We start from the raw sequence: 13,084 nt of genomic DNA, 5'->3' as shown, positions 1-13,084 counted from the left end.
GGATGATTACTTTAACAAGGTCCTAGTGAAGATAGAAAGTAATGGAATGAATGTTTAAAAATAACTTAGATAAGGGGTTCATTTTTTGCAAAGAAGAACATGTCTTCCTCTCAGTCAGAAAGTAACAAGAGGAAAGATAAAAATGCAGAATTTTTTAAAAGTTCAATTTCAAATTCTCTCATTCCCATCTCCCCCATCCACTGAAAAAGCAAGGAAAAGTTTTTTTTCTTTTTAATATGGAGAAATTTGGCATATTTGTAGGCAGTAAGGGAGGATACAACGGAGAGGAAGAGATTAAAAATTGATGATTATTTTAACAAGGTCCTAGTGAAGGTGGGAAGTGATGGAAATCCCAGCATATATACATTACACACAAGTATATATGCTTCTATGGAGAATCTATCTGGCAGTGAGTAGCATATTTCATCATGAGTCCTCTGCAATTGTGATTGCTTATGTTGTTAATAAGAGATTCTAAGTTTGAAAAACTTGTTTGTCTTGTTGTATATTATGGTTAATATACAAATTGCTCACCTGGTTCTACTCTCTTCCTTTGCATTGCTTGATACAAGTCTTCCCAGGCATCTCTAACACCATTCACTTCATCATTTCTTAATGTGTACAGTATTCCACTAAATTCCTATGTCATAACTTGATAAGCATTCCCTCAATGATGCAAATCTTCTTCAGTTTACATTCTCTACCCAAGATGCTTCATTCAAAAAGCAAAAAACTTCTTAGAAACATAAACAGCACTTGAAGAAAGGACTAAGGTTTTTTATGGAAATTTATTTATAATAGAAGAGGATTTCCAAAAAGCAAAACAGAAAGTTAAAACATTGGGGAATATAATGATTGGTCTGGCATCTTTTCTTCTGTATTCCTTTGACTGGCATTATTTGATCCATATGTGCAGATGTAACACAACCTCCAATTTGAAATCAAGCTAGTCCCTAAAAAGGTGATATAAGGTTCTTTGGGCCATAGGTCAGAAGTAAATCATCCTTGTTTCTGGTCCTACTTTGACTTCATATAATCATTAATGCCCCTGGGTTTTGTCCTGATCACTCTAAGCAAGCCAATATCTTTTGCCCTCATCTTATGTTTGTCTTGCATCTGATATACTTTATATCTTTCAGAATTCTATCCCATATCCCCATTCCTCTGGGACAAGAGCTCCAGAGTCCCACCTTTCTCTCACCAGTCACCTAAAGGAATAGTGTCCTGACCCAACAAACCAACTCTCTACTGAGTAGATCCTTGATATAAATAGCGAATAAATATTAAGCACCTGCTATGTGCCAAGCACTGTGATTAAACACTAGCAATACAAAGAAAGATAAGATAGTTCCTTCCCTCAAACTCTAATGGGAGAAGACAACACACAATAAAAGTTCAAAGAGGTAGGGGAAGTATTCCCCACAAAGGGCATAATGAAGTCCTGCAGTAAGGTGGGCAATGATGAATTAACAGTCCTGACCCCCCTCAAATAAAGGATTTGGGAGACCTTCTGATATTCTGCCTTCACCTTCTTCAATCAATGGGAAAATGGTGCCCTAAGGGTAGGGGGTCTTTCAAAGCTAATATGACATTGCTGGAAGATGAGTTTTTGGAGAAGATGATGAAGTCCAGGAGTGTAGCCAGGTGGGAAATTATGAGATGACTGCCTTGGGCTTCCTACTTAAATGGAGGGTTTGGGAGAAACTTTCCAATCAGAGGAGGGAAGAACCCCAGAGGCAGGCTACCAGATGTCCCATTCCACAGATGTTGACCACCTGCTTTCCCGGACAATTTTTATTGTTTAAACCTTCCTGATACCAATTGTTCTTCTGTTACACTTTCCTGATGGCCCATTAGCCTGTTTAAAAAACCTCCTCAAACCCTTGATATTTTATTCTGAAAAAGCCACCCTTCAGGTTCATCAAACAGGATAGCAGATGTCCATCATATACTGTGATCATATACTTCCAAAATACTTAACAGTAGAACAAAGCATTTAGGGCTAAGAAAAAAGATGCTCTGTATAAAAGTGGAAATAATCTATTGAGTATTACTGTGTCCATGGAAGATGTTATTTGAACGTTGGTACAAATGAATTAATAATCATATTCTGATATTTCTGTTTCTAAGAAGGATATTTAAGACATAGTCATGTGTGTATGTGTGTGTGTGTGTGTGAGTGAGAGAGAGAGAGAGACTGACTTACAGTTCATAATTCTGCTCATTTAATATTTACTAACAAAAGACCTGTATATTCTTCCCCTCATTCCTTTCACTGGCTCATTAAACAAGGGAAGAAAGCAACAGTGTAGCAAGGAAGAAAAGTTTTTCTTCAACTAATTCATTTTAAAGAAGAATATGGCATATGTGAAAGTAAGGATTGTTGAGATAGTTAAGGTCGCCACTAGTCCTGAGGCTTCTATCATTCAAAGGACAACTAGCATGTATTCCCCACATCTCCTAATGACAACTCATACACATGTAATCATTCTGCTCAAATAATGGTGATTCATTCTGAATTAAATACTTTTTTTTTTTGGTTTAGAACTGTTATTTCATCAGTGTAGGGAACTCCCTGGTTGAGGAAAATCTAAGAGTAGCAATGTTGGCCAACTTATAGACTTAAAAGAATTTCCTGGGGGGCACTGAGAGGTTAAAATGAATAGGATCACACAGCCAGGATGTGTCAGAGACCAGGTATTCCTGATTCCATGGTCATATCCTTTTATCTACTATGGCATACATATACTTCAAGAAGCACTTGTGCTTTGTAAAAATAATTTACTTTATAACTGATCAAAATTTTAAAGACATAAAAACCAATGCAGCAACAAATTTGATCCCATAATCAATGGGATGATGTGTATAAGCCAGAAAGCACAAACCTGGTATGTAGAAACAGGAGAAGCGATATAAGGTGTAATAGATGTTTGAGTGATCATTCTATTTGTTGCAATACTGTAAGGTGAAGGATAAAATCTGAAACAAAGGGAAAGGCCCTCATTAAATAATGCTTTACATTTTTATCATTTATTAGACAAAATTATGTGCAATCTTTCATTCCCTCATATTTCCTGTTAAAACAGGAGTTCCAAGACTGACATTTTAACTTACAACAATAAAATAACTGATAACTGCATTCAATATAAAAGGTTCCACAACACACACAAGCATGTGCACACATATATTGCAGTGTATGTGTGTGCATATATATGTACATTTGTATGTATACACATATACGTTTTAAAAACATTATTCAGGTAAGGTATGCCTAGGCTTTAGCAGATAATTAAAGGAGTCCATTACCCTTAAATTACATACCCATTCTGTAGAGCAGCTGTAGTTGGATCATAGGTAAGTGTCATTCCAGCCTATAATGAAAATAAACATGAAACTGAGAATCTTGAAATGCAAAATATGTATTGTATATTTAATTATATTTAAGGTTAACATTCATAAACATTTTCTTCCATTAGAAAGTAAGCTCTTTGAGGACAGGGCCAATTCTTGGTTTTGTCTTTATATCCTTGCAACAACAGTGACTAGCCAATAAGATCCTTTTTTGTTTGTGATTTTGAACTGGACTTGTGATTAAATTGGTACAGGTAATTCCTAATGAGGAAATACCTTCTATTTGTGCAGATCTACACATGCTCTTTAACTGATAGTCCCTCCTCATGCAATTCTCTGACTTGCCAAAGGTCAGACAAACATTAGAAGTCAGAGTTGGAATTTTAATTCTCCTATTTCTAAATCTATGATTCTATGATCCATGTCTTTCTCACATTTGAGCCCAGTTCTCTATCCAGGATGTCATGCTGCCTCTCAGAACAAATGAATACTGAAAAAAAATAATTATAACAGGATTAAGCCAGAGAGTTTCTGAATGACCAATTTTCCTCTTTTCCAATATCAGAAGTATTCTCTTTCATCTTCAAATCTATAATGTTATCACTTTTTGTTCTCCTTTGAAATTTCTTAGAGATTGTCCAATTCATTTTCCTAATTTTATAAAGAAACTGAAGCAGAGTAGTTAAATTATTTGCTCAGGGTTTCAGAAGATAGAAAGAATGTGAGAAGGGATTTGAATTCAAGTTTTCCTAGTTCAATGCCCAATTTGCTACATCTTGCTTCCTTTCAGCATATATACAGAAACACATAAAATTATTAACCTTAAAGATCTATTAAAGATTTTATCACATAGGAAAATAATTTTCCAAAATAACCTACAAGGGGAAAAGGAAGCATACTTCAATTATAAATGGACTGTTGGATTGATCAGTCCAATTTCTGAGCAGTGTTAAATACCAATATGCCACTGATCCAAAAGATCCAAGCACTATCCTATAACTATGGGCTTCATGAAGACTCCAGTCAGTGCTTACTTCTCAATTTTTTTTGATTTGTGGATTCCTGTAGTTGTCACTCAGTAATAAAGTATATATTTGGGCAGTTTTAAGATAAAACACAGTCTAAGATACAAATTCTATCTGTACTAATAATGGCAACCATTCAAAAAATGCTGTGTAGCCAGGCTAAAAAGTCTATGACTGTTTCCTTAACCAGTTATTGCTATACATCCACCCTGAAGTTTCAGGAAAAAGACTCACAAACCTTACTTACCTCGCCTTCTCTGTGCCATGCCCTCCCATTCTGTATATATTTGTTCTGATTCTGTCGCTTCTTCTGTCCACCATCTGCAAACTTGCACAACAGAGGTTCTGCAGGAGCTAAGTAAATGAGTAAACAATATTCTGAAACCAAAATACAAGCACATGGATGGAATATGAAAAATTATAAGAGGTTTTTATTTTGAGGGGGAGGAGAAGGATGGGGAAGAACATTGCTAGTATTATAGTGGAGTCAAGAGACTAATTTTGAATTTTGAAATCTACCAGTGAAAAGTATATTATAAAATAAGACAATATTATTCCTGGACCATAAAATAACAACTCAAAAGCTAGAAAAGGACATAAATTTAGAATATGAAGGGGTCACAGAAGCCATCTAGTACACCCTCTTCATTCTACAGACGAGGAACCTGAGGCTCAATGAAGTCATAAACAATTTCCCCAAAATTAAAGCAAACTGCAAGGATCAAAGATGGGATTTGAACACAAGGTCCAGGACTCTATATACAGTCCACCGCCTCCAGATCACAAATAAGTCAGAAGGAGAAAATTTACTATTATATTACTTTGAGACATGTGATTAGTCCAATAGGTATTTTTCTTGCTCATATCCACTGTAGTAGATAGAATGCTAAGCTTGGAGTCAGGAAGGCCTAAGTTCAAATTTAGCCTCAAACATTTTCTAGATGTGTGATTCTGGTTAAGTCTCTAATCTCTGTCTGCCTCAGTTTCTTCAACTGTAAATTGGAGATAGCACCTACCTCCCAGGATTGTTGTGAGGATCAAATGAGATAATATTTTTAAAGTACCTGACATACAGTAGGTGCTTAATAAATGCGTGCTCCCTTCTGTTCCTGTTCTACTTCTTTTATGTTTTACTCTGCTTTTCCATAACCATGAAGACAGTAGTTGATTCCTGAAAGTTCTGTCTCTGTGTATTTCTAATTAGTACATTGAGGGGAATCACATGCTTCTTCTGTGTGGTTCCCACATTCTGTGCTTTGTCTCCTAGAGTAACATGATTACTACTTTCATGTGCTGTTTCAAAGTCAAATAACCATAAAGAGAAAAATATTACTTGCGGAAAATTTACTCCTTTCCTCTTTGTCTCTCATTATCCTAATTTATTTCCTATTTTCTATCATTGCTAGTGTTCAGCCCCTACCCTCCCAGTAATCATAGGGTGGAAACTGTGGTGTGACCTGCCTTAACATATAACCCTGCCAAAACATACACACACAGTCACACACAAAATGCTACCAAACCAAAAAACAATCCCAAAAAATAAAAACCACCCAACCTCAAAGAACCTGTAATTCCTTTCTTATGAGCTGTCTGGGCTGTTGTGTGACACTCCTTTCTCTTTTAATCAGCCGGCAACACCCTTATAGGGCATGTTAGGATGTGAACCTGAGGTAGTTTCTGAATGAGAACCACACTCATAGCATGGGAAGGCAATAGCATAAATCATAATATTAGATGTCTGGCAAGAATATCAGCAGAGGCATTTACCCTCATTTTGACAAAAGGGCCCTTTGTTTATCTACTGTCTTCACTCCCCCAAGGTTTCCTGCCTAAGGAATTCCCATTTAAGGCAACCTGGGTGTGGTGGAAGATGGGAACTGGGCCAAATCTCAGAAAGTGAATGAAGTACCCTCTTTGTTTTATCAGTAGAAGTTTAGATTTTCAGAAATTAACAGATTCTGTAACAATGTCTTAAAGACTCAGCAAATGGATACAATAGAGGTAAAGAAAGGGAAATTGTGTATTAACACCCCTACCTTTCCTAGCCCCTTCCCATCTCTCCTATGTTCTTACACTCCATAGTCTTACTATACAGTAACATGGGCCTCCTTGCTGTTCCTTGAACAAGTCACTCTATCTCCTGACTCTGTGAATTTGTATTCCAAAGTCTCCCATACCTGGAATGCTCTCCTTCCTAATCTTTGCCTCCTGCTACCAGCCTTTCTTTACTTCATTTGAGGTCTAGCTAAATGAACATACCTTCTGCAAGAAGTCTCTCAGTCTCCCTTAATGATTTTGCCTTTCCTCTCATGATCTTCAATTTACCCTGATTATATCTTGCATATACATAGTTATCTGGATGTTGTCTCCTCCAACAGAATAAGATTTCCTTGACAGTAGAGACAGTCCTTTGAGTTTTCACTCTGTCCAGCATTTAGAACTGTGCCTGGCATAATGAAGGGATGAGCGCCTATAAATGCTTGTTGACATGACTTGAATTGTTCATCTATTTTCTTTTAATATTGTCACTGGATCACTTTCAATGAGAAGGAATATCAGAAAACACTTATCACATTAAGATATATGTCTTAAGAATCCTCATACTCTTCATGTTGTTTGACACATAATTTGAGTCTAAGGAATATATACTGAGATAACGTAATGATGCTTTTCTAGTTTTAAACGATTAGGTGATGACCTTCCTTGCTACTTGTCTTTCTTGTCTCCCAGGCAGTCTGTGTATATGTGTATACCTCCACATATCAAGAGTGTTTGAGAGGCTTTGAGAGAGATGACTATGGGGGCACAGAGCAATGTCCCAGAGATTTTAAGAAGAAAAATCTCTAATATTCTCATCAAAGGGCATATCATCCACATTAAAGAAAAAAAGATCTGGTATGACCTTTAATGTTGAATTTATCCTACACACAATCTAGCTGATGTCACCTTTTGGAGCAGAGTAGTGAGAGTTTGATGATAGTATTTCTCATATGTCCAATCAATCAAAAAATATTTATTAAGTACATAATCTGTGTCAGGCTTGGCACTGAGGATACAAAGGAAAAAGAAAAATAGTTTCTGAAATCAAGGAGCTTACATTTTAATGGGTGAGATGTGTGTGTATGTGTACACACACAAATAAAGTGAGAAATATGTTAACTTTGGCAGGGAAGACACTAGCATCTGGGAAAGGGAGAAGAGACTAGGAAAATGGTGCTTGACTTGAGTTTTGAAGGAAACCAGGAATTCTAAAATGTAGAAAACATAGGACATTTTAGAGATGGACAATAGCTGGTATTAAGGTTCAGAAAGAGACAGAGCATTGAATGTGAAAAACAACAAACAGGTCAGCATAACTGGACCATGAAAAGTTAGGGATATAGCCTTATGGCTGGGAATCAGGAACACTCATCTTCCTGAGTGCAAATTTGGTCTTAGACACTAGCTTTGTGACCCTGAGCAAGTCTTTCAACCCTGTTTACCTCAATTTTCTCAACTATAGAATGAGCTAGAGAAATAAATGGCAAATCACTCCAGTATCTTTGCCAAGAAACCCCCAAATGGGGTCAAAAAGATTCAGACATGACTGAAATGACAAAACAAGTTGAGTCATAATCCATGTGAAAGGGTGTAATATGTGAGGAGACTACAGAGAAAGAAAGGGTAGTCCTATGAAGAGTTTTGAATGCCAAATAAAGGATTTCATATTTACTCTAAGAGATAAAAGGGAGTTGCTGGAATTTACTGAGTAAGGAGAAAACATGCATAGACTTTCACTTGAGGAAAATTACTTTGGTTTTCTTGCTTTCAGTTTCTATCACAATCTATGCCTATGTATCTGTCAATGAAGAAGTTAGTATAACCTGTCAGATTGGCTAGAATGGGGGAAGATAATGCGGAATGTTGGAGGGGATGTGGGAAACCAGGGACACTGATACATTGTTGGTGGAATTGTGAATACATCCAGCCATTCTGGAGAGCAATTTGGAACTATGTTCAAAAAGTTATCAAACTGTTCATACCCTTTGATCCAGCAGTGCTTCTACTGGGCTTATACCCCAAAGAGATACTAAAGAAGGGAAAGGGACCTGTATGTGACAAAATGTTTGTGGCAGCCCTGTTTGTAGTGGCCAGAAGCTGGAAAATGAATGGATGCCCATCAATTGGAGAATGGTTGAGTAAATTGTGGTATATGAATGTTATGGAATATTATTGTTCTGTAAGAAATGACCAGCAGGATGAATACAGAGAGGATTGGCGAGACTTACATGAACTGATGCTAAGTGAAATGAGCAGAATCAGGAGATCATTATATACCTCAACAATGATACTGTATGAGGATGTATTCTGATGGAAGTGGATTTCTTCGACAAAGAGAAGATCTAGCTCAGTTTCAATTGATAAAGGATAGACAGAAGCAGCTACACCGAAAGAAAGAACACTAGGAAATGAATGTAAACTGCTTGCATTTTTGTTCTTCTTCCCGGGTTATTTTTACCTTCTAAATCCAATTCTCCCTGAGCAACAAGAGAACTGTTCAGTTCTGCACACATATATTGTATCCAAGATCTACTGTAACCTATTTAACATGTATAGGACTGCTTGCCATCTGGGGGAGGGGGTGGAGGGAGGGAGGGGAAAAATCGGAACAGAAGTGAGTGCAAGGGATAATGTTGTGAAAAATTACCCTGGCATGGGTTCTGTCAATAAAAAGTTATTTAAAAAAAAAAAAGAAGTTAGTATAATAGGCTTGATAAGAAGTGGTGAAGACATGTCCAAGAAAAGTGGTTGTATGAGTGGAAAGAAGAGGACAATATCAGAGGTCAAGTGGAATCAATAAGACTTGCTAGTTTATGAGACAAGAACCTTCAGCAGGGAGAGCAGAATGAGAAATATGAAAGTGAAGATATCTAAATAGCTTCAAACCTGAATATATGGGGAAAAAAAACCAGTGATTTTCTAGGGAAGTTCATAAGAATGGTAGGTTTGGTTGGAAAGAATATTTTGGATAGGCTGAATTTGAGATGCTTTTGGCAATCTAGTTCATCAAAATGTCAAATAGAAGATTAGAAATATGGAACTAGCATTAAGGAAAGAGGGATGGACACATAAATCTAGGTGTTATCTGCATAAAGATGTTAACAGAATTGATAGAAGCTGAGGAAATCACCGAATAAGAGTATACAAAGGGAAAATGGCTGGGCAGGTAAGAAGATCTAGAAAAACGATACGTGACAATGCCAAAGAATTAACACTTGAATTTGAAATGATCTTATAATATTTCTTCCAGAATCAATTTTTTAAAAAAATATAATTTTAAAATGAAGGTGGCCTAGCTGTACCAGGTCTAAAACTATATTATAAAGCAGCGGCCACCAAAACCATTTGGTATTGGCTAAGAAATAGATTAGTTGATCAATGGAATAGGTTAGGTTCACAGGACAAAATAGTCATTAACTTTAATAATCTAGTGTTTGACAAACTCAAAGACCCTAGCTTTTGGGACAAGAATTCACTACTTGACAAAAACTGCTGGGAAAATTGGAAATTAGTATGGCAGAAACTAGGCACTGACCCACACTTAACACCATACACCAAGATAAGGTCAAAATAGGTTCATGAGATAGGCATAAAGAATGAGATTACAAATAAATTAGAAGAACACAGGATAGTTTACCTCTAAAACCTGTGGAGGAGGAAATAATTTGTGACCAAAGAAGAACTAGAAATCATTATTGATCACAAAATAGAAAATTTTGATTATATCAAATTAAAAAGCTTTTGTACAAACAAAACTAATGCAGACAAGATTAGAAGGGATACAATAAACTGGGAAAACATTTTTACAGTCAAAGGTTCTGATAAAGGCCATTTCCAAAATATTTAGAGAACTGACTTTAATTTATAAGAAATCAAGCCATTCTCCAATTGATAAATGGTCAAAGGATATGAACAGACAATTTTCAGATGAAGGAAGTGAAACTATTTCTAGCCATGTGAAAAGATGCTCCAAGTCATTATTAATCAGAGAAATGCAAATTAAGACAACTCTGAGATATTACACTATACACCTCTCAGATTGGCTAGGATGATAGGAAAAGCTAATGCTGAATATTGGAGGGGATGTGGGAAAACTGGGACACTGATACATTGTTGGTGGAATTGTGAAAACACCCAGCCATTCTGGAGAGTGAGTTGGAACTATGCTCAAAGGGTTATCAAACTGCATACCCTTTGATCAAGCAGTGCTACTACTGTGCTTATATCCCAAAGAGATCTTAAAGAAGGGAAAGGGATCTGTATGTGCAAAAAATGTTTGTGGCAGCCCTCTTTGTAGTGGCCACAAGCTGGAAATTGAATGGATGCCCATCAGTTGGAGAATGGCTGAATAAGTTGTGGTATATGAATGTTATGGAATATTATTGTTTTGTAAGAAATGAACAGCAGGATGATTTCAGAAAGGCCTGGAGAGACTTACATAAACTAATGCTGAGTGAAATGAGCAGGACCAGGATATCATTACATACTTCAACTATATAATACTATACTATACTATATAATGATCAACAATGAGATGCATCAAATCAGTTCCATTTGTTCAATAATGAAGAGAACCAGTTACACCCAGCGAAAGAACTCTGGGAAATGAGTGTGAACCACAACATAGCATTTCTAATTCCTCTGTTTTTGTCTGCTTGCATTTTTTATTTCCTTCTCAGGTTAATTTTACCTTATTTCTAAGTCCGATTTTTCTTGTGCAGCAAAATAACTGCATGGATATGTATACATATATTATATTTAACATATACTTTAACATATTTAATATGTATTGGTCTACCTGCCATCTGGGGGAGGGGGAGGGGGAAGGAGGGGAAAAGTTGGAATAGAAGGTTTTGCAAGGGTCAATGCTGAAAAATTACCCATGCATATATCTTGTAAATAAAAAGCTATTTTAAAAAAAGAAAAAAAATGTCAAAAATAAAGATTAAAAAATATATTATTTTAAAGAGTTTAGTTGGCCTAGGAAATAGAGCAAAATTTCTAGTTTTTCCTTACAGACATGACCTAATCTGGAAAAAGCAAGAAATACTGTTTGACTGTTCCAAGACATTCAATGCAAGTCAGCCAAATTGGGCTGAAGGAGTAACCCATTTAATCATGTACTTTAACATGGTTTCAGTTTAACATATAAATGTCTTATATATACTGACAAATGTATAAGCTTAACATTATTTAGCACCATCTTCTATAAAAGAGTCCTTTTTAATTGACATGAGATGCTAAATTCAGATACTGAAAATAGAACTGTAAGGTGTGAGTTGATCACTTAAGGATTTGATAATCTCAGATGCTATCATAATCTGAGGTGCTACCTTGTAGAACTTTAATATGTCCCCTGGTTTTTTTCTCTTTTTGTAAATCATAACTAATTAGCTTTTAAGGCCTTTCATCAAAAAAATATTAACTTTGCTAAATTTTATTTCCTTATTTGCAAAAAAAAAAAAAAAATTTAAAGCCCACTAAATTTGCTTGTGATGTAATGGGATAATCTTGAAAGTATTCAGCATACATATATTTGTGTATAAATATTGAATAAAGTGAATAAAGTATTGCTTAATTTTATTTACTTGGATTGTATGTAATCATGGAACAGAAGAGTCAATAAAATCCAAGAGTGACTTTTAAAAATTAGTTTCATATTTTTTTTCCCCAATTATAAATATCTTTTTGTTTTCATCTTTCCAATCTCAATGAAAAGGGGAAAAAAAATCCAGAACAGAATCATTGTATCATATATAATCAAATAAAATAAAATCTCACTAAACAAATCTATTTTTTTTTTCTGCACAGTGTTCCATTGGTTTTTTTATCATGGGGTAGGCAATGTTTTTTGTTCAATCCTTGGAGAACCATGGTTGATCACTGGGTGATTAAAATTCTTAAGTTTTTAAAATTTTTCATTTTTATAAATTTTTTTTTTTGTTCTGTTCAAATTGCATCAGTTTTTCAGGTCTTTCCATCACTTTCTCAGTCTTTTTCCTCATTTCTTATAGTATGATAGAATGCCATTACATTTGCATCACAGTTTATTCAACCCCCCCTTAATCAATGGAAACCCTCTTAGTTTCCAGTTTTGTGCTGCCATGAAAAAAGTTGCTATTAATATTTTTTGTACACATAAGCTCTTTTCCTCTTTCTTTGATCTTTTAAGAAAAATAATGCTTTGATCTGCCCAATCGCTTAGTAATTAACAGTTTTATGTGATGCACAGGAGAGGAGCTTTTAGTCTTTTAAAAAACATAATTCAGAAATGAATGACATGCTGCAACAACAGCTGCTGTTTTCATGCACTGCTGCTCTACCTACTTAGAAAAGTGTTAGCCATGAGAAATTGTGTTTCCCTAAAAGTTTTTGAAGTCTCATTTATTTTAAATAACTTGTAACATGCATTCCAGGAACATTAACAATATGGAGAAGAATTTCTCTTCTAGCAATTCTGGACATTTTAAATAACAGGCATAAGTTATATGAATTTTATTTTTAGAGTGGTAAAGAACTTAGAATGACTTGATTTAGTTTTATGTAGAGGGGAAAAACGGTATCTGCAAAGGTATTTTACTTCTGAAAATAATGCTTATTATAGGAAGGTCATTTTAAACATCATATCTTATCCTTATCAACCAGTGGGAAAATTTTCCTAAACTCCA

At 35.4% G+C, this 13,084-nt stretch overlaps 1 protein-coding gene across 4 annotated transcripts in view; it reads right to left on the bottom strand.

Annotated features, from left to right (window-relative positions):
• The window catches only part of RBMS1 (RNA binding motif single stranded interacting protein 1), a 240,379-nt gene that overhangs the window by 16,842 nt on the left and 210,453 nt on the right, over nucleotides 1–13,084 (bottom strand). For 2 of the 4 annotated variants that reach the window (XM_023499239.2, XM_031960586.1), the window contains exons 7-9: nucleotides 4,624–4,730; nucleotides 3,322–3,371; nucleotides 2,886–2,979 (exon numbers count right to left, since the gene is read on the bottom strand). In XM_023499239.2, the coding sequence (XP_023355007.1) occupies nucleotides 2,886–2,979; nucleotides 3,322–3,371; nucleotides 4,624–4,730 (251 nt within the window). Of the gene's footprint in view, nucleotides 1–2,885; nucleotides 2,980–3,321; nucleotides 3,372–4,623; nucleotides 4,755–13,084 lie in introns of all 4 variants that reach the window. The other 2 variants (XM_031960588.1, XM_031960587.1) reach the window with 1 other exon arrangement.

The sequence above is a fragment of the Sarcophilus harrisii genome, chromosome 3, assembly GCF_902635505.1.
Source record: "Sarcophilus harrisii chromosome 3, mSarHar1.11, whole genome shotgun sequence".
Taxonomy (NCBI): Eukaryota; Metazoa; Chordata; class Mammalia; order Dasyuromorphia; family Dasyuridae; genus Sarcophilus; species Sarcophilus harrisii.
Note: the sequence above shows the minus strand (reverse complement) of the source record. Positions and strands in the feature narration are given on the sequence as shown.